This window comes from Cyprinodon tularosa, unplaced genomic scaffold (assembly GCF_016077235.1).
Source record: "Cyprinodon tularosa strain WSP-4 unplaced genomic scaffold, ASM1607723v1 ctg60, whole genome shotgun sequence".
Taxonomy (NCBI): Eukaryota; Metazoa; Chordata; class Actinopteri; order Cyprinodontiformes; family Cyprinodontidae; genus Cyprinodon; species Cyprinodon tularosa.
The window spans coordinates 1,329,184-1,350,841 of NW_024039341.1; the positions used below are offsets into that span (position 1 = coordinate 1,329,184).

Consider the following 21,658-nt stretch of genomic DNA (forward strand, 5'->3'; position numbering starts at 1 on the left):
AGTAAAAGTAACAAAGTACAGGCTTGTAGATTTACTTAAAGTATAAAAGTAAAAGTAGAAACCACTTTTTTCATGCCATTGCCTACATTTTGAATGGATGTCTGCCAATAGGACTAGATCTCCGTTGTGTTCATTTTCAATCATCTCGTCATCCATACTACTATGCTAACGCCACCGCCACCAAGCTGCAATGATTTGCCGCGAATGAATACCGCCGAATCTGTCGATTCATCTTGTAGTGGTGCGTCAAATGCAACGTAGATTCCCATCCAATTAGATTGAATTTGGTATTGATGACGTGAAAAATAATAACGGTAACTCCATTGAAATGATTCAAAACTAAAGTAACGAGACAATTTTTAAAAATGTAAGGAGTAGAAAGTACAGATATTTGTGTAAAAATGTAAGGAGTAGAAGTAAAAAGTCGCCATAAAAATAAGTAATAAAGTAAAGTAAAAATATCAGAAAAATCTACTTGAGTACAGTAACGAAGTATTTGTACTTCGTTACTTCCCATCTCTGCTCAGGGCCTGCTCCTGTGCAGCCATGATGAGTGCCTCTGTGCTGTGCTTCAGTCTGGCTTTGTCTTGCCATTGGTAGGATTTTCTGATATCTGCTACTTTGGTTATGTTTTGGTAGTACATCTCATGTAGGGCTTATCCTCCCATGACGGAACCGCCAGCACCTTATCTTCTGTTCCCCATTGTCTGAGATATTCACTGAGCATGTCGCTTGTTGGTGCTGTGTCCTTGATGTACTTATGGATCTTGGATGTTTCATCCTGGATAGTACAGTAGCTCTTCTGCTCACAAGTCCTCAGCCTCCTTCCTTACGGCTACAGTCTAAAGGTGCTGGATTTGGGGTGGTTCCTTATGTGCATGTTTAGGAGCTTTCATATCTTAACATCTGTGGCCTGTATCTCATCTTTTGACCAGCTTATTATTCCTGCAGGGTATCTGATTACTGGTAGAACGTTGCTATTTATTGCTTGAGACTTATTCTTGCCATTGAGCTGGCTTCTTAGTTCCTGCCTTACTCGTTGGAGATATTTGGCCGTAGCCACACTCCTTGTCACCTCTTCAAGGTTGCCATTTGCTTGTGAGATTTTGTGGTACTTATAATTTTCTAATTTCTAATTCCTAATTCTGTCTTCTGGGAGTGAGACCCAGTGGACTACCTTCCCTCTCTTAGTCACCATCTGACCACACTTCTCTAATCCGAAGTACATCCCGATGTCTGTGCTGTAGATCCGGGTGGTATGGATCCGTGAGCTTGATGTCATCCATGTAAGGGAGGTGACTGATGGTTGCCCCATTCCTGAGTATGTATCTGTAGCCTTGTTGATTATTTGGCTGAGGGGGTTCAGACCTATGCAGAACAACAGTGGGTGCAGCACATCTCCTTGGTATTTGCCACAGTTGATGGAGACTTGTGCAAGTTTCTTGCCATTGGCCTCAAGGGTGATTTTCCACAACCTTATTGAGTTTGTAATGAGTGCTCTTAGAGTCCTGTTGATGCTGTATACCTCCAAGCATTCAATGATCCAAGGGTGTAGCATCGAGTCATAGGCTTTCTTATAATTAAGCCAGGCAGTGCTCAAGTTAGTGTTTTCAGGTTCTGCAATTTCGAACAACTGTTCTGTCTACAAGGAGCTGATGTTTGGCACCTCTGGTATTTTCAGCGATTCCCCTCTGAGCTGTGCTCATGTATTGATCCATGTGCCCGCTTATCTTAGCCGCTATGATCCTAGACATGAGCTTCAATGTTGTGAAGACACAGGTAGCTGAATGGGACTGTAACCCTTGAAGGATCCTTCAGGATCAAGATTGTGCACCCATTGGTTAGCCTTTCAGGGTGGTTTCCATCTCTCAGAAGCTGGTTCATTTGTTCTACCAAGCGTTCATGGAGTGCCCTGAGTTTCTTAAGCCAGTAGGCTTGTATCATGTCGGGGCCTGGCGCTGTCCAGTTTTTCATACCTGAGACATTTCTTGGATGTCTGTCACTGTGATGGTGACTGATTCCTGTTCAGGGAGGATGTTGAGGTCCTCTCTCAGAGCCAAACACAGCCACAACATCTTCAAGCAGGCAAAAATATTAATTTAACAGTCAATAAAACCCAGCGTGGAAGAACTACAGCTAATGTAATGTAGAGACAAATTGGCATTACACCATGGCTGAGAATTTGGTAACAACGAATGTTAAAACGGTAGCAGTCGCTACCTCGACAACAGTTGACAACAGTTTAATGAATGTGGAGCAGGTGTGGGAGATCATAAACTTAACCCCTCGTTCACACAGACTCCCTCATCCTGCTTCTTATTTTATTCAATGTATTTCCCACCAGCTCTGTGGTGTTTCGGCATCACATGCAGCTCTCTTCCGTTGTCTTTCAGAAACAGGAATAGAGTCTACTTTAACAGACGATGAAGCAAAACTAGTCAATTTCATAAAACGGGAAACCGAGCAAGACAGGAAGATTAAGACAGATGCAATACATTTCAAAATAAGATAACAGGTTGTCTGGATGGATGGCTGAAGAGATCCCACATGCATCTAGTGCCTATTTCCACAACACATTTTGTAACCACTAATGAAGCAGATAAATGTAACCAATGGAGCCAAGTGAGGAAATGATAAGTCATCAGTAAGTGCAATGAAAACACCCAAATTAGGCATAGAGCAAATTGAACATGACTAAACACCAAAGAGATGAGAAATCCAAGAAAACAATTTGGAATCAGGTTTAACATGAAATAAGATTATCAAAATAAAATAGGAACTACAGCTCATAAATGTATTGAAATTAAACTAAAGGTCAGAATAAAATCACAAAATTGAAACAAAATCACTAAGCTAAAAATAACAAGAAAGATATTTTCTTGCAGAAATAGTAAGAAAGACAAAGATACATCTTGTCTTGTTGGGATAACCCTATGTCTCCTTCTCTGTGATAATCCTTGCAATGTAACCTAGAACATACTGACAAATTCCATGACACGGTGATCCCTCTAAATACTTGGAAGTTTCATGAAAGAAGATCAAAAAGGCTTTAGGGAAAATCGAACACAAAAAGACACATATTGAGAGCCAGGGTATTAGATACTTATCTTTCATTTATCTGAAATCCAATTTTTTTTTTACATGAGTCTGAGCTGCCCTTGTGAGTGACTCATTGTTTGCAGTATACATTACCCTCTGTTTCTCAACTCTGACCCAGGCTCACAATAATACCCATGCATATTTCATAGAGTGCCAATGACAGCAAGGGCGCATATCTGTTACTGACCCGATTGCTGTAGACTCCTCTGCCGCAGCTCGAGAAGAAAGATTATGGGAAGGGAGCAGAGAGGTGTGACACACAATGTGGATTAAGCGTTATCTGAAGAAGTTCAGAGAGGCAAAGGTAACTGACTGCAGAAACGTGCAAGTTGAAGATGATAAATACGCAGAATAAGAGAAGATATCGTTGGATTTAGGATGCACTGCAGTAAGCGGGAGCCCCCGGAGTCCTGTCGCCTATGCCACACAGATGATGAATTTCTTTTGCTCTCTTGGACTCCAGTTGGTTTATTAGGTAAAGACAAAGCATGGATGGATGATCTTTTGCATAAAAATGAAGCATTTGAGTTAAGGTAAACAAATCTTTACACTGCTTTAAAAAGGACACCAATATTAAATTTCAAAGAGTTTCATGCATAAGATTATGTGTTTTTTTAAGCTTTGTCAGGATTCTTTTAGGGCGTTGCTTATTTCTAAATAACACAAAAGTCAACCTTACACTAATTTTGAATTTTTCTCTCCTGCAGGGCTTTTTGCCATTTGAATACTGCTGAAATCCACCAGCAATAAAAACTTTTTATTTTAGTAATATCCCTTCATCTGAGGCCACATGTTTTATGTTTTCTAATTATGGATTTGCATACCCAGTCAGACCAAATAACTTTGAACCATACACAACTGCAATGGACATCAACATCTTTTCAAAGTGCAGATGAAGTTTTGAGCGTTTCGTCTCTGGTCCCTTCCACAGTCCTCACATTAATACCCAACTGTAACAACATTACTACTGGAAACCCATACTCTGCATTTCCATCTTCTTTCAACGTAACAGAAGAGAAGAAATATCCTGAAACATTTAGTTCAGAATTTTTAGAAACTTACAATCAGGAAACCATACCTACTCCTAATGGCTCTAATCCTGCAGAGGTTGAGCAGAGAAAGCCCTCAGATGGACAGCCGCTGGAGGACAAATCCATAAGTTTAATGTTGCCCAAGGAGGAACATCATGAGGAAACAGGTATGCTAGCAACTGGTTTGGTCTAGGATTTAGAAAGCACTTCAAGTGCTAAGGCCTTTTATAAGTAAAATATAAAATGTGAGATTTTGAAAAGCCTTTAATATGTCTGAATCACAATGACTAGAAGGACTAAAGGTTTGCATATGTTTATGAATAACATAAAAAAATAAAACAAATAAGAGAAGTCACTTCTACAATGGGGCAAACAGAGTAATACCTATGCTGCATATGGATATATTAAATATCCAAACTTAAAATGGTTAGTTTGTATACAAGGATACTACCAACAAAACTGTGTAATAAAGGGGAATGGCTTTCAAAAATAAGAAAAACACCATTGTACATTGGATGTAGATTTTATTTGGACATATGTTCTGAACAAATTTATATATATAAAGGAGAATGGCTACAGTCTTACTGGTATTGATTTACTGTTTTGTAGAAGTCTGTCAATGAAAGCCTGAAGGCCTCTTCTGCAAAAGTTAAAAGTTTTACTGTAAATTTAATGCAGCAAACTGAACTCGCTTCAGCATTATTCTTCACTAGTGAAGTCTTAAATATTGACCATACTTAAAGATTATTGCGGTTGTGTGCTGCCCTGATATTTCTCAGAAAATAGTCCTTATTTCTTGAATAGTTTTTAGATCAATTTTCACTCTAGTTTTCTTTTCCTATTGGGATTATGTCTACATTTACCAGTAGTAGGCACTGGAATTTCAGTTCTCAAATGTGTCCTTGAATGATATGAGGTGATTTCCAGGGATAAGGTCACTCTAATAAGAATGGCAGCATGGGATAGAGAAAGGGTGTCTCATTTATATAAAGCTGTTGAACTTCAAGTGACCTTCCCCATGTCATTCATTGACTGAACAAAATAAACATAAATGAAAGCTAAAAGGCTTTTTTGCCATGTACTGAAAAAAATAATGTAACCACTTTTAGCATTTACTTGATCATATTTAGTTACTTTAACACAATTGTTTTATGTCCTACCCTGCTAACATGAAACAATTGTGTTTAAGTAACTAAATGTTATTAAGTAAACGCCAAAAACGGTTGCATTATTTTTTTCAGGTTGTTGCAGGTGTAGTGAAGTTAACACCTCTTTAATTTTTGTAGGAAAACCTCACAATAATTTATCCAACTCTCAAGAACTGAAAAAAAAAAAGTCATGTTATGCTGTACAGTATATGTCTATGATTGTTAACATGTAAAAAGTGGCTAAACTGTTAAATATAAATGGGAGAAAAATTATAATATTAGATGAAATCAGAAGTATCACTGATGGAGCTGAAACTACCCTTTTTAAAGACTTGATAATGCTGAAGTAGCCTAATAAAAAAGAATTTGACATCCCTGGTCTAAACTCCTACAGTTGAAGAGAATAGGCCATCCCCACCATGGAAAAGGTTTTTTGTAACTAACTATATGATCCTGTGAGATTATGACTAATAAATAGGGTGTTATTTGGGGACTTTTTTTAAATAAAAAAATCTGCCTGGTTTTTCATTAGCACTTGTTCATGTATGAAACACATTAAATAATCACAGCTAAAAATTACAAAAACTCAAGAGAAAAATATCCAAATTTAGATGTTACTCATTTTTAACACCTCAATCAACATAGTGGTTTACCATGCATTTGCAGAACTTGTTGACTTGCAAGACAGACCCATTAACTAAACCATATACGAAGGGATTTAAAATGATTTTCTATCAATAAAATTTTTGTCAACTGTAATTTTTTTGTATCATTTGTCTTACCTTCTCTTCTGTAACACAACTCAAGGTAAATAGTAGAATATAAAGCTTTTAGTTTATTCCCAAGGAAAACAACTCAGAATACTATGTAAGGAAATTGAACTTTACCTAACTACCAGTATTTATGACCCCCCCTTCCTTTTAATTTATAGCCTTCTTAAAAAAGGCAACCAGAAATCCAAAGTGCCTTACAATGTCAGATTTTTAAACAAGCTAAAGCAGATGAAACTTTGAAAATTTTTTAAAAAATGAATAAAAGTTGGTGATCTGTTATGTCACAGTGCTACAGAGTATTAAACGCCTCCCTGATTAAAAAGCTTTTGTTTGTATTTAAGACCCATGTCAGTGATTGATGTTAGATAAAAGGGGAACTGGGTCCAGACTCTGTATACCTGAGACTAAGAAGGTCCACTAACTGAAAATATTGATTTAGTTCTCACATTCATAGAGATCCGGGACGATGGTGTCATAGTTTAACACACACAGACAAACATGATTAATGAGAAATAGTCTTTTAAATTCTAAAATTTCTAAAATGTTCGGAAAGCTGTTTGAAGATTTGCTTGTGTCTGGAGGTGTCAATTAAAACATCTGCAGCCACAATTAGGACCAATGGAGACCCTTTAATGGACAACTGAGAGACACCAACATAAACGGTGTTGAATGGTGGGGGTAATCGCTACTTGAGCTGATAAAAAAGTTGGGTAAAACAGTTTCAAGATCAGACTTAGCGTGTATTAAAAAGTGTAAACTTTAAATTTCATCTTTAAAAGAGGAATGTTGTTAGAGTTGTGTTGACTAGAGGCAACTTGTGTGCTAAATTTAAAATCCTTGTCAAAAACAAAACACCCCCAGTTCTGTTAAAGTGTCACCGAGTCAAAAATTCACAACGTTTACGTCAATAGTGACATTCTAACCAAACAAAACACATCTGGTCTTTTGTTCATTTAGAAACAACCCAACTGTTCAAAATAAAAATAAAAAAAATAAAATAAACTGTCAGTTTGTCTGTCAACAGACTTTCATTAGAGACCTAAGAGAGATTATATATTAAAGAAGTGCTTATCTGCCTTAGGTCTCTGTCACTCAAGCATAAAGTCTGACTTTAAGATGTTTTTAGCCCTAATCGATTGTATGCAGCTCATGTTTTACTTGATATTAAAGACGTGTTCTGTATTCACTGCATAAACGTTGTGTTGGCTCAGCCTTGCGATGAGCAAACTATTTCGTCAAAGAGCCTAAGGAAGCTTAATCATAATTAGCAGACTGACCAGCTGGGTCACTTGATTTAAAAAATGACTTGCATTACATTAGCATCACAAATTCATTAAAATTTTCTCTCTAGACTTGTTTAAAGTCAAAATTGGTGAAAATGTTTTTCACTTTTATTTTTAAGAATATATGTATGATAAATATAATTTGTTTGCATTCATCAAACTAAATGCATTTTTTTTTCAGCTATTAGACCAGGGAAGAAACCAACTGAATATTAATTCACAAAGCTCTATTTAAATGGAAACATTGGAAACCAGATATATTTAAGTGTTAATTATGAACAAAAGAATATTTCAGATGAAAAATGCCACCTGTTACCCTTAGTTTGCAAAACCTAGTTGCTTTATTATGAAGTGCATTTTACAACAAATATTTAACAACACTGTCTCTGTTTTTTTAAATAATTCAAATACATCAATTACTTTGAAAATTCTATTGCAAAAAAAAGCATAAAAAAATACTAAACCCTCAGATTTTGGTTAAGTCATGCAAGAGATTGTACAGTCAGACAAAAAGGGAAAAGCATTGCAGCATAAAAACAGTTTATTTTACAAACCTACAATTAATCTGGTTTATTCATGTTTTAGTTGTTTCTAATCTCAAAGAAATTATCAACTTTTTCTGATGTTGTGTAACTGGGAAACACCTTTTCTCACTCAGTCCTGTTTGGGTTTGCAGTTTGTTTTTGCAGTTATGCTATGCTTTTTCAGCATATCAAGTAGTTTGTATGTCTTCCTTTAAGTTACATAACATTACAAAATCCATCATGTTTAATTAAGAAATGGCCTTTTTTTAACCAACTTATAGAATTGTATCCCTAAAATGTGCTAAACTGAAACTAAATTTGCCCCCAAAGAGTAGCAAGAGTAAAATATTCAGATTCAGTAACTCATGAGGTCAGAATATAAATCTGTACTTATGAAATACTGTAGAATCAAGGGAAGAGAATGCTTTTGTCACAAAATGGTTAAACTAAAACAATTTACCAGTAACTAATGAGAAATAGTACTTTTCTTCACATTTCCAGGATTTTTGTAATGTTCGCTGAGTCGATTAGAAGTCATTGAGTGTTGTTTCCCTTTGATTCTTTCTCATTACAAAAGCCTTCTGTTCACCTTTATCAGAGCCAGCTAGAGAGCAAAGTAAATTGCTCGGCTCAGATGACAGCTTGTTTTGCTGAGAAGAAAATTGTACCTCATTGTCTACCTTACTAAGGCTGAAAAAGCTTTGCTTGTGTTTGCCTCTGAGCAGTTGACAGAGTGTAACACCAGACTCCCTGAGGATTATGTGACCTAAATAACAACTTAAAGTCAGAGCAGAGTTATCTACTGTATAGTTTACTTTAGTTTTGAAAATATGACTCCAAATCAGTTTTTTTTAACCATTTTTACTTTATTTGTTTACTTTGCAAAAAAAAATAAAAAATACACTAGTGTTTGACAGGCCATATGTAATCCAAAAACACAAAGAAAACTTTTTTTTAAATATTATATGTTATTTTTTAGCATCAGGCAGATTGCTACCAAGTTTGCATTAATAATGAAATTATCCTCTTTTTTCATGCATATGTAAGCACAACATTTTAGATGGAAAAGACCCTGCATCTCATCCAAGAGCATCTATTGCTACAATACAGGGTTTCTCTTTCCATTTCCATTATCGTAAATTGTTTTGAATGGAAAACTATGATCAATAAATAATGTGCTTGTCTCATAAACGGCAAGCTATGCAAATTAAAACAGGCTGGGATTTTCTTATTTAATAGGAAACCCCCACAACAAGAATTTAAGGTTGGGTTGATCAAAAAAACATTTCTAATCATTCAAATTATTATTGCATGCTTAGGGTTGATTATAAAAATTAGCTCAAATAACTTTCCACATAATATAATATAATATAATATAATATAATATAATATAATATAATATAATATAATATAATATAATATAATATAATATAATATAATATAATATAATATAATATAATATAATATAATATAATATAATAATAAGAATAAGAAAAAAATGACACAGAATGGGTAAAATTTTGAAGCAGAACCCTGAATGTTAAACTTAAAACTCACTGACAGGTTACTAGAGCGTCAGATAGCCTTGCATACTTCTGTCTATTAGGCGGCACTGTTAACCGGGCATAGAATGATGAAACACTCAAGCAATCCCAACTCCATAGAAATACTTTAGTCATGTCATATAATGGACCACAAACCTTATACTTTCCTGAGTCCTTCTAACTTTATTAGTCATGCTCTACATGGACTTCATGCAATGCTTGATAGGGTCCCAGCAGCAGCGGAGCTAATCTGTGACTCAAAGCGAATACTGAATAGCCAAAAAAGAAATTGGATGCTAGAAGATGTAGGATTTAGACTTTCCAGCCTCGTTTCCTTTAAAACTGAATCTTTCAACTATCTGCATTGCTTTTGTTGTTTGTATTTTGTTTGCAGATGGAAACCGTCACGCACTTACATCTCGTGAACTGCTTGCAATAGTGGGAATCCCACTTGGTATTAAATTGGTCATCATTTCTGCTCTCCTAGGTATGTGATAGAATTAGAGAATTAGTTCTAGCAAGTTTTAGGCAAACTGTAAATGAATTGTAACTCAAGCACATTAGCTAGATGATGCAGATCATACACGGTAGAACATCATATAAAGGTATGTTTCTGTGTAAGGATTAAAAATGCAACTACTCTCAAATTATTATGCCACAAAGTAATCCAGATTAAATGAAACAAACTGGCTGTTATTTAACCCCCATCTTCACGTACCCTTAATAATTCATTCCCGACCATTTGGGATGGAATGTCAGTGCCAGGATTCATTTAGCTCAAATTGCAAAAGAGCAGCTCAGGGAGGATGAGATGACGATTTTACAGGATGACCGGTCACTAGCCAGGAGCTTGACCTGATGGGAGTTATAAATAAATAAAAGAATACTTTTACACAGTGGTGTGATTTTGGTCATGAAATCGTTGAATATATTATTGGTTTCACATGGTAGTATAGAGGTGCTTACATACATATATTCATATACCGTACATAAATTAGAATATCACTAGAAAGTTCAATTATTTCCATAACTGTAAAAAATGTGAAATTGTTATATGTAGAGGATAGTGAATATACTCATTAAATATTTTGTGTTATGTCTCAAGCGTAATTTTTTGCATAGTTTCCTAATTATGGTTTATCTTCGAAAACTCCAATATAGGATAGAGCCAAGAAAAACATTTAAAAACACAAATGTTATGTTATCGATATGCAACGGCCCACAAAATCCTGGACAAGTTGGCTGACTTGAAAGTTGTGTCAAGCAAGTATTCAATGAGACCCTCAACAAGGACAATAAGCCACAAAATATGATTGTGATTAAAAAAAGAGGGGTTCACAGAGTTCTATTTAGAAGAATATTAAAAGAAATTGGGGGGAAAAGTAGAGGATAAACAGAAGGGCCTAGATTTCAGCAGGTCAGAGTGTATAAAGTGTGCAGCAAATGGACAAAGTTTTTACTAGAGTAACATTTCTGAGCTAAAATCATTAGTTTTCAAGTGCCATGTAGTCATTCTATCATGAAATTCAAATACAGACCAAACATCTGATTTACTTAATGATATGGATTTATTCCATAGTGCATCCGTGCTTCACTGTCAGTTTAAAATAACTTATTCTGTCATCTTACTGCTTTTCTTGTCTCTTCTTATCAGTCAAGTTCCTGGCATTCCCATCTGAGACAGATGAATCACCTCCTTCCTGTGATGCAGGAGGGAGCTGTGGTGTCCCAAGTCAAGTGCCCTTTCTATCTAAGAACCCAGCCAACCAGACAGGAAACATCACTGCAGGTAAAGAAAGATAAAGTCACTGAAAGATAAATGCATGCAGAGTATCCATTCTGTGCTTACCTGTCTTAGATGGAGAACTATAATTATGTTCCACGTTTTTTAATGACTAACAATTTCTTAACCTTCATTGACAGGTAAATGTTTACATGGGTTGTTGCTGGAGTGTGTTTTGATAGCTCCTGCATAACTTTTTACTGTCATCTCAAATCCAGGCTGCCAGGTTGCGGTCAGTGACCGGCAACGCATTGTGGGTGGGACCCTGGCGTCGGAAAGTAATTGGGGTTGGCAGGTCAGCATGCACTGGAGGGGGAAACACGTCTGTGGAGGTGCCATCATCTCTCCCTACTGGGTCATCACTGCAGCTCACTGCTTTGTTGAGTAAGAGGTAGACTTATGAGGAGAACATAAATATACAGACCAAAAGCGTAGTTCAGTCAGGAAGTCGTTTTCATTAATCTTGCTTTTGGTAAAAGGTTGTTGATCAATCTGAGTATGTTAACATAAAATACAACCTAGAACCAGGCAGATGGTGCTCTGTCTGCTGGGACTCTCCAAACAGCCCCTTGAATGTTTAATTGGGATTCTGAGCACTCGCTGCAGATATTTTGAGCTCCACTTCAGAAAAAAAGCTGCTTATTAAATGCTTTGCAGAGCTGTGGCGAAAATTAGGCGTGACCAAATAAAATATGACTGTAATTATAGTGTTATTGCAATTGCACTTAATTATTCAACATATGTATTCATTTGATTGTTTTACCATTCGTATTCTATTATTTTAGCCATCAAAAATTACGGTGGCTGAGAAGTGCAAAACACATTTACAATTCAAAAACACATTAACAAATAAAAAACAAAATAACATTTGAAGAAACAAAATTATATTTTATGAAACAAATGTATTTTTGAAAAAAAAAGTTTACATTTTTAAAAACACATTTACATTTTAGCAAACAAATTTACATTAACAAATAAACAAAATAACATTTGAAGAAACAAAATTATATTTTATGAAACAAATGTATTTTTGAAAAAAAAAGTTAAAATTTTTAAAAACACATTTACAATTCAAAAACACATTAACAAATAAAAAACAAAATAACATTTGAAGAAACAAAATTATATTTTATGAAACAAATGTATTTTTGAAAAAAAAAGTTTAAATTTTTAAAAACAAATTTACATTTTAGGAAACAAATTCACATTTTAAATAAGTTAGATTTTAGGTGAGAGAAAGTTTCATTTTAGAGAAAAAAAAATACATTATAGGGAAACAAATTTACATCTAAAAAAAAATTGACCGTTCGGAAACACTTGTACAAGTGCAAAGACAAAACTGCAAGTGGCAAAACACATTTACATAGCCAAAAACAAATTAACAAAAGACGGCTACACGGAAAGGGAATGTCCCAGTGGCCGGATGTGACGTCACGATTACCCTGACTTGTAGTACAAACAGCTCAATCTGTAGTCCTCCTGCTTCACGTGAAAAGTCAGCGGCGATTTTAGATGGAAAGAATTGCACTGAAGCTGTTTTTCTTAAGTTTACGCTAACCGAACAATGTTTTCAGCCAATTTACACCATTTTGTTCTTCGTGCGGACGGTCTCTGGAACTTTTACGGGACACGGTACAAGGTGGCAGGACCAAGCAGCAGGGCCGAGCTCAATTCGTGGCAGTGGCTGCGGCAGAGCCTGCCATCGGAGTGGCCGATGGTGGCCGCTGCCGTCAGAGCTTGCCATCGGAGAGGCCGATGGTGGCTGCTGCCGGTCGAGGCCACTTATTCGCAGATAAAGTGCTCCGTTCCATCAAGTAAATGTGACATTATAAAAGTTTTAATGCAGTTTATTAAGCAATAACATCACAATAAAAAGAAACCCATAAAGAATACATTTTAATACAGGTTATTAAGCGATAACATCACAATATATAGCATATATATATATATCTATATAAAACAATCTAGTTAGAAGTACTATAAATAAGGCATTTGCCGAAAAACGGCAGGAAAAATACCCAAAAAAAAATTAAATACCAAAGAAAAGTAATTAAAAAACTACATGACAAAATAATAGTGGCTCCGGCCAGTAATACGCCCGGCCCTGCTGCTTGGTCCTGCCACCTGGTCCGTGTCCCGTAAAAGTTCCAGAGACCGTCCGCACGAAGAACAAAATGGTGTAAATTGGCTGAAAACATTGTTCGGTTAGCGTAAACTTAAGAAAAACAGCTTCAGTGCAATTCTTTCCATCTTCTTCTTCTTCTTCTTATGGGATTTTATGGCGGTTGGCAGACTTGTGAATTGTGCATTACCGCCACCAACTGATATGGAGTAAAGCAAGAAAACAGGAAACGATTCACCCCCCCAAAAAAAAAAAAAAAAAAAAAAAAAAAAAAACCCTGTGTAACTTAAACCAACATAATACTAAATCACATTTGCCCATATAATTTTAATTTACTCTAGGTCATCTTAACTCTGCCAGTTTCTGATGGTCCCATCGGTCCTCCCATCATACTTCCAACCATCTCCCAGTTCAAATCTTTAATGTCCAGATATTTTTCTGCAGCCTTCACTATTATTTTGATTTTTTCCGTTTTTTTTGTTGTCTGTGCAGTACAATTAATTACTTCTACCATGAAAAGAACAAAATTTGTCTTTTTAACAATAAGTGAGTCTTCATCAATTTTTAGAGATTTCTCTAGAGGTTTGGAATTTGCTGTGTGTTGAACTGTAGGTTTGGGTTTTTCTGACTGAGATGGGATCCTTTTTGCAGCTTCAGCGTAGGTTATTCCGAGCTCAAATTTCATTTTTTTAATTTCCTCAGACCTTTTGCTTGCTTCACAGCCGCGATAGGCAGCAGTATGTTCTCCACCACAATTACAGCATTTTATTTTAGCTTCTTTTCCACATTCACCATATTCGTGTTCTCCTGCACACCTTCCACACCTCTGTTTCCCTTTACAAACTGCTGCAATGTGACCGAATTTTTGGCATTTGAAACATCTCAATGGTGGAGGATTGTAGATTTTGACATTATAGCTTATGTAACCGATGAATACTTTGCTTGGTAATTGCTCTTCTTCGAATTTAATTAGCACAGATAAACTGTCAGATCTTTCTCCGTTTCTTGTTGTTTTTAACCGTTTTACTTCTTTTACTTTTGCACCGCTTATGTTTTCCAGAATCTCTTTTTCAGAAATTTTTAGAGGAACTCCTCCAATGACTCCCCTGCTGATCTTTTTGTTCTCCATTAAGCTGCACTGAACTCTTATCCCGTCAATTTTGTTGATCCGTATTGCTTTGCCTTGCTGGGCGCTGTCTCTGCAGTTAATTAGCAGGTCTCCACTGTACAGAATTCTGGCACCTTTGACTTCTCCGACAAGTTTATTGATGGTTTTTGTTAAGTGAACCGGATTCCAATTTGTAAAAGAGTCTGCCTGATTAACGACTTTGAATATGACTTTGAATTCATTTTGTTGTGCTGTGGAATGTATGGATTGATCATCACTGGATTGTTCTGAACTAGATTCCCCTTGAACTGATCTCTGTTTTTTCCGCTTTTTCTCATTTTTTGATGTTGCTATCTTCCAACCTTCATTGTCACTATTTCCCTCTTCCATCCCACAAGAATCGCTTCCTGTTTCCTCACTACTCACGGCCCAAGGCATTTCTCCATAAGCAGCTTCAAAACACGCGCCATGCACCAAACGACCATCTTCTTTCCATCTAAAATCGCCGCTGACTTTTCACGTGAAGCAGGAGGACTACAGATTGAGCTGTTTGTACTACAAGTCAGGGTAATCGTGACGTCACATCCGGCCACTGGGACATTCCCTTTCCGTGTAGCCGTCTTTTGTTAATTTGTTTTTGGCTATGTAAATGTGTTTTGCCACTTGCAGTTTTGTCTTTGCACTTGTACAAGTGTTTCCGAACGGTCAATTTTTTTTTAGATGTAAATTTGTTTCCCTATAATGTATTTTTTTTTCTCTAAAATGAAACTTTCTCTCACCTAAAATCTAACTTATTTAAAATGTGAATTTGTTTCCTTAAATGTAAATGTGTTTTTAAAAATTTAAACTTTTTTTTCAAAAATAAATTGTTTCATAAAATATAATTTTGTTTCTTCAAATCTTATTTTGTTTTTTATTTGTTAATGTGTTTTTGAATTGTAAATGTGTTTTTAAAAATTTAAACTTTTTTTTTCAAAAATACATTTGTTTCATAAAATATAATTTTGTTTCTTCAAATGTTATTTTGTTTATTTGTTAATGTAAATTTGTTTGCTAAAATGTAAATTTGTTTTTAAAAATTTAAACTTTTTTTTCAAAAATACATTTGTTTCACAAAATATAATTTTGTTTCTTCAAATGTTATTTTGTTTTTTATTTGTTAATGTGTTTTTGAATTGTAAATGTGTTTTGCACTTCTCAGCCACCGTAAAAAAATGTGTGTGAACCAGCAAATCAAGCAGTGCATAGAATGGTTGAAATTCCACATATGTACAGGATATATAGTAAAGTTTAATTCAGAAGGCAGTCAATTATACATGGTTCTGGGTTTGTTATTTTATTGCTAAGTTGCAGAGAGAGTTACATTCTAAGTTTTTTTTTTGTAAATTAAAAAAGAAGTTCCAAAAAACGTATGCTAAATCCATGGCAGAAGGCCATATATGTATTTAAGGTTGGTACAAACTGGCTGAGCAGACAGCGCCATCTGCTGTCCAATCAAGGGTTCTACCCACACCTCACAGATATTTATCACCAGTATTTATCACCAGTGTGACATTTGTGTCAAAAGTGAAAATAAAGGATAACTTGTAAAGTTACATTTGTGACTCACAGCAGCAGATTCATGTAGTTGTATTCATTGATTTACATATACTTTTTTTTTTTTTTAAGATTTTAATACACGTATTTGGAATTTGTTTTGCACCATTTGTTTTAGATCAACTATAGCAAAACTGAATGGAAGAAATGTTTTATATGCAACTCACAGAACACAATTTGTTCACTTGTACTCAAGAATTTGAAATGGTGAAATTTTTTTTTTTTTTATTGTGACAAATTAAAAAGAAATCTACCGTTACAAAACACAGTAATTACAGTAGTTTTGCAACAATAGCTCTGGACCATTTGAAGCAAAACTGAGAATGTCAGAGGTTTTTAATGTGCAAATTGTAGAACAGAGTTTGTGTACTTGTAGTTCAAAATTGAACAGGTGTAAAAATATTTGTACTTGTGATTTTTTTTATTCTTAAAATACAAAACTTAGAATGTTACTCTCTCTACAACTTCAACTTCACACTTAAAATGCACAAACAGTTTTAAAACAAAGAACCTTCATATGTGTGATTGTTTTTGGTTTTTTTTAAGGCACAATACATAATGCAGAATCTGACCAATATTTGGGTATGTGTCCGGAATTATCCCAGCTCTTTGGTGATTACTAGGCAAACTGCATATTTTCTCTCTAACCTTAAAGCTTTGCTCAGCTGTCAGCAGGGCTGTTTTTATTGTTTATATAAGCACCGCCATTAAAAGCTCTATTAAAATATTTGCCTGCATAATAATTTTGTACTTAAAATAAAATCCCCCCCCAACATTGCATTCATTTCTTATGAAAAAGCAAGTCTGGCAAATATTCTAAAATGTTATGAGATGATTTTGCCACATTAAATTGTTCCTATTTGCTACTCTGAATAACAAAATAAGGCAAAATATCATTAACATGGTGAGAACAGCACTATCAATTACATCCATAAGTCCTTTAAACAAAACTTGAGGTGAGCCTATTATACTTACTCCTCTACTTGTGTGTAGGAACAACATGTTTGAAGCATCAGACTGGTTGGTGGTGGTGGGTACAGTGAGCATCGCAAACAACTCCCCTGGGAAACGCCACCGAGCCCTGCAGATTCACCACCATCCTCAGTTTAACAAGCAAAACAATGACTATGATGTGGGATTGCTGCGCACCATCACAGCCATGGACATGACTGGTAAGAAAGAAATGGCGCTCTATATTGACAGCTGAGAACTTATCACAGTCTTAAAATTAAAAGAGGAAAAAGGGAAATTAATACATCCCTGGGGTGTTTATTTACATAACTGTCAGCTGGTTCAGTGTCCTTAGGTCTGAAGCCTGTAACTTGGCTTATCATAAGCATACTGTAACATTCAGCCAGAATAATACTTTTAGCTGCAAATCAATAAATAAGAAAAGAAAAAACAAACAAAACAGTACATTGAACTGAATTGTATCTTGCAGCAATTTAATATAATATAAGTGGGGGTATTTCTACGCATTTAATTCTTTATGGATTAGAGAAAGTCACAAATAAATTCAAGCCCTCGCACCCATTCCTTGGTTGTTAAAATAATTAATTCTCCATGCTTTAATATAATTTCATCTAGGATAAATTTGTGAAAGGATGCATCATTTAAATTCATTATACTGAAAGCATAGTTTGGTTGTCTTAAACCATACATCTGCATGTCATTTTAAGATTTGGGGGGAATCTTGGGAATTTGTTGTCATTTTTTTACATAACAAATTCCCACTTCATTTTTTTTAAAGCTAATTTTAACACAAACCTACTCAACACACCTGACATATTGCATATTCATTTGTATAATAAAGGTTACTTTTTACATGTATTATCATAAAGTTGTGTATTTGTGTATATTAACGAAGTGTTGAATACTTACTCAAAATTAATACTAGCAAGTATTAATTCAAATAAATAATCTACATTAAACTAATGATTATGCATCCTGAAAGGTTTATTTAATATGTTAGTGTCAAGTAGAGTATTGAAAAAAAGAGTCAATATTTTATTATTTTATGTGATAATTTTAATATTTTAATGAAATATGTTTGAGTGCATTTTTTACCTGAACAGGTACACCACAATTAAATTACTTAAATTGTTTTTTAACTTAAATGTAAAAAATTCAGCTTGAAAAAAAAAAACTCCATTTAATTCAAAACAAGAATCTGCTTTAACAAAAACATTAGGAAGTATGTTAAGAAATAAAATAGGCTAACTGGTTTCTTCTAACAAAAGATGCCTTTGGGACCTTTAAACTTCAGAGACCTTTATCATTTTACTGCTTAGATTACCTGTTATAAAATGTTGCAATACGATATTTTTGACCTGTTTTTTACAGGTGGGGTGCGGCCAGTGTGTTTACCAAGACCAGATGAGACTTTTGTCCCTGGGACGCCCTGCTGGATCACAGGCTGGGGATTTACCCACGAAGGAGGTGAACGACAAGGAAAACATTTTCCCTAATGGCCCCTTAGCCACAAAACTCAATCACTGTGGTGATGAAATGAACAAAAAGCTATAGATGAAGCTAAACTTAAACTTGCCAAAATGTGTTTAAAATAATCTTAAAAACACCTTTAGGAGTTATCTCTTTAAGATTTGTTGTTTGTGTTGTTTCTTATGTCTAAGGGTTTGTATCAGAAGATCTACGACAGGCTCAGGTGAAGGTAATAGCTAGGTCCATCTGCTCCAGCCTGCCTGTCTATGGGGCCTTCATTACTCCGCGCATGATTTGTGCTGGTAGCCTCCCTGGGGGAGTGGATTCTTGCCAGGTGACACAATTCACTTTATCTCAGAATACATATATGGTTCCATTTCACAACAAATATACTGTAACTAACAGGGGGCCTGAGAAACCATCTAAATAAATAGTTGTTTTTTGCTATGATTTTCAGAAACAAATACTCAAAAGCCTGATCTAAACATTCTGTCCTGTTTGGTTTGCATTAGGGGGACAGTGGAGGACCCCTGGTGTGTGAGACTCCTAATGGCGACTGGAGGCTGGCAGGGGTGGTAAGCTGGGGAGAAGGCTGCGCTCGGCCCAATAAACCAGGCGTCTATAGCAGAGTCACTCACCTGCTCCAGTGGGTTGAGAGAGTCACAGAGGTAAATAACTTACTGTCTAAAAAACAGCTTGTTCTTATCTGCCTCATTGACTTTAAAAATAATACTTAGAGTTGAATTATTGAAGAAAAGCTAAATACTCAAGACATGGATTCAATAGTTGTGCAAAAAAGCATGTAAAGATAAGTAAATATTTAAATAAATAAGAAAATATGTTCTGTGTTAACAAAAGATTATTGATATGTTTTGTTGTTGTTGTTTTTTTTTTTATTTTAGTGCAAAGTTTTATGCCGGCATGTAATTTTTCTTACCAACTCAAATCAAGTGCAATTACACCTATTTCAAGAAAATATGATATTTTTTTATTAACATTTTGCAGGTAAAAAAAAAAATTGTTTTCTTAAACTTATAGGCAGAAAATAATCATACAACACAAAAGACATATGAAATTGTCTGTTATCAAGACTCTTAAAAGGGCGGGCCTTTAGGGTCAGCCATAATAAATCACTCATAACTGTTAGGTTGTTAAAACCGCCCTAACGTTTTATTTTGGTTTTTAAATAATTCAGTACCTATTTTGCATTAAACAGGATTGAATAAAATAGGTCAAAACATAAGAGATAAATGTTTTTTTTTTAATAGCACTGATAAGGCATACAATACATAGAGCATTCCCATTAACAGATTCATTATCCTTTAGTTTTTAACCCATTGCACACATTTTAAATAATCAACATACATTTGATGCTAATGCTACTCTTTTTGTAATGTTTGTTTCAGATCAAACCGGAAGTATCGAAGGATGTCACGACAGTTGTGAAGGAGACTGGGTCATTAATCAATTCCTCTCTGGAATAAGTGACAATAAAGATTAATTATATTAGAGATCTGTCACTCAGGTTGTTGGTCTTATCATTAAACACAGCTTTTGTTAAGCTGATATAATAGATACTAAGGCTTTGTAGAGTTTTATCGGCATGGCAATGAAATGTAGAAGAAGCCAACAGATATGACCAACGTTCTTTAGAATCAGAATCAGAATCAGAATCAGAATCGGGTACTTTTCAGTTGTGCAAACTTATGCAATGGAAAGCAATAAAACACAAATATTTATAGTAATAATAGTAGTAATAAAAGCAGTTGCATAACACGTTCAGGCTCCATGTAATTTTTCTGATAAGGATATATAGCTGATAAGCCTATACTTTGACCATTAAACAAGGTGACTGACCTGAAGGAAGTTTGCCCCTGCATGCTCTTCATATATAACAATAATGATGTCCAACACCTGTGCTACATTTACACAGATGGTTTTAAACACGGTACGTTCATAGTTATATACAGGTGACCTGACCATTTTTACTTATTTTCTGGCTGTAAAATGATGAAAAGGGTGGACTAGGTGAAACATTTTTTCTGAAAAGCCCTTAACTTTCAGTATTTCCAGTTGTCCATGAGTCTAACTGTGCACTAACCATTTGAAGGGAAAAGCAACAAACTCATGATAAATCCAATCTTTGCTGACTAGATGGTAATAACGAGGTTACAAAGCAGTCAACATGGACAGCTGTCCAATGTTTCACTACTTCTTTCACATGATATGCACTGACATTAATGGATGAGGGGCACTATTTTAGTTACACCTTGTTTTCCCTGTTGGTTCACTCAGCAAGCAAACTAGTCATCAGGACCCTCTGCAGTTTGCTTATCGCCATGGAGTTGGAGATGAAGATGCCATCATGCACCTGCTTCAACAAACCCACTGTCATTTAGACACAGCAGACAGCTCTGCGAGTATCATGTTCTTTGATTTCTCCGATGTATTTAACACAATTCTGCCTGACTTACTTTGTGAAAAAAACTCCACAAGACTTAGGTGGAGGCATCAACTATCACCTGGATCAACGACTGCCTGACAAACAGACAACAGTTTGTTAGACTGTAGGGTCAGAAGCACATCTTGGCTAATCGCTCTTCTCCATCTGGATATCTGACTAAGTTTAGTGATTGCCAGGAGGCCCGCTGACAGGAGACAGTACTTGTCTGACTGCCTTTTGCCAAGTGTAAAATTTGGAGGAGGGCAGATTATGGTAAGGGTTTGTTTTTCAGGAGCTGGACTTGGCACATCTTGATCATTTTCTTCCAACATCAGCATGATCTCATCAATTAGGCTCTGTTCCAGTGGTAGGGTGAGCGAAAAGGTGAGTGTGATGGATCCTGCCTGCGTACGCGCCCACGGCCACGACCAACAAACTTCCTAGCAGACATGACGCTGAATCTGCTGTGGCTGCCAACCTTCTTTCTTTCTTTCTATTTCTTTTTCTTTCTTTTTTTTTTTCTTGTTTTGCCAGGTGGTAAACAGCAGCTGGGTTAATACCATGATCAAAAAAATCTTCTATACAGCCCGGGCACCTCTGGGTGCATTGCTGCCCCCCTCAGGACACAGGCTTGTAACATTTCATAGGCATCACGCTGCTCTGCGTTATGCATAAGTTAGGCCATCATTGGACATAAGTTCTGGACTCGTTATGAATACTCTATGCATACACCCAAAATTGAAAAAAATACATAGAAAGTTC

General features: G+C 35.5%; 1 protein-coding gene across 2 annotated transcripts; it reads left to right on the forward strand.

The window, feature by feature from the left end:
• The first annotated feature begins 3,261 nt into the window (after positions 1 to 3,261).
• LOC119797884 (tryptase gamma-like) lies at positions 3,262 to 20,099 on the forward strand. 2 transcript variants are annotated; one of them, XM_038307138.1, is made up of 10 exons: positions 3,262 to 3,632; positions 3,807 to 4,297; positions 9,797 to 9,889; positions 11,057 to 11,191; positions 11,404 to 11,569; positions 17,005 to 17,183; positions 18,355 to 18,450; positions 18,645 to 18,787; positions 18,966 to 19,121; positions 19,860 to 20,099. In XM_038307138.1, the coding sequence occupies exons 2-10, from the start codon at positions 3,910 to 3,912 to the stop codon at positions 19,935 to 19,937; spliced, it is 1,434 nt and encodes a 477-aa protein (XP_038163066.1). In that variant the 5' UTR covers positions 3,262 to 3,632; positions 3,807 to 3,909; the 3' UTR covers positions 19,938 to 20,099. The 2 variants fall into 2 exon arrangements, with proteins under 2 accessions (XP_038163066.1, XP_038163067.1); XM_038307139.1 differs by having other exon boundaries at positions 3,262 to 3,574.
• Positions 20,100 to 21,658: the final 1,559 nt, after the last annotated feature.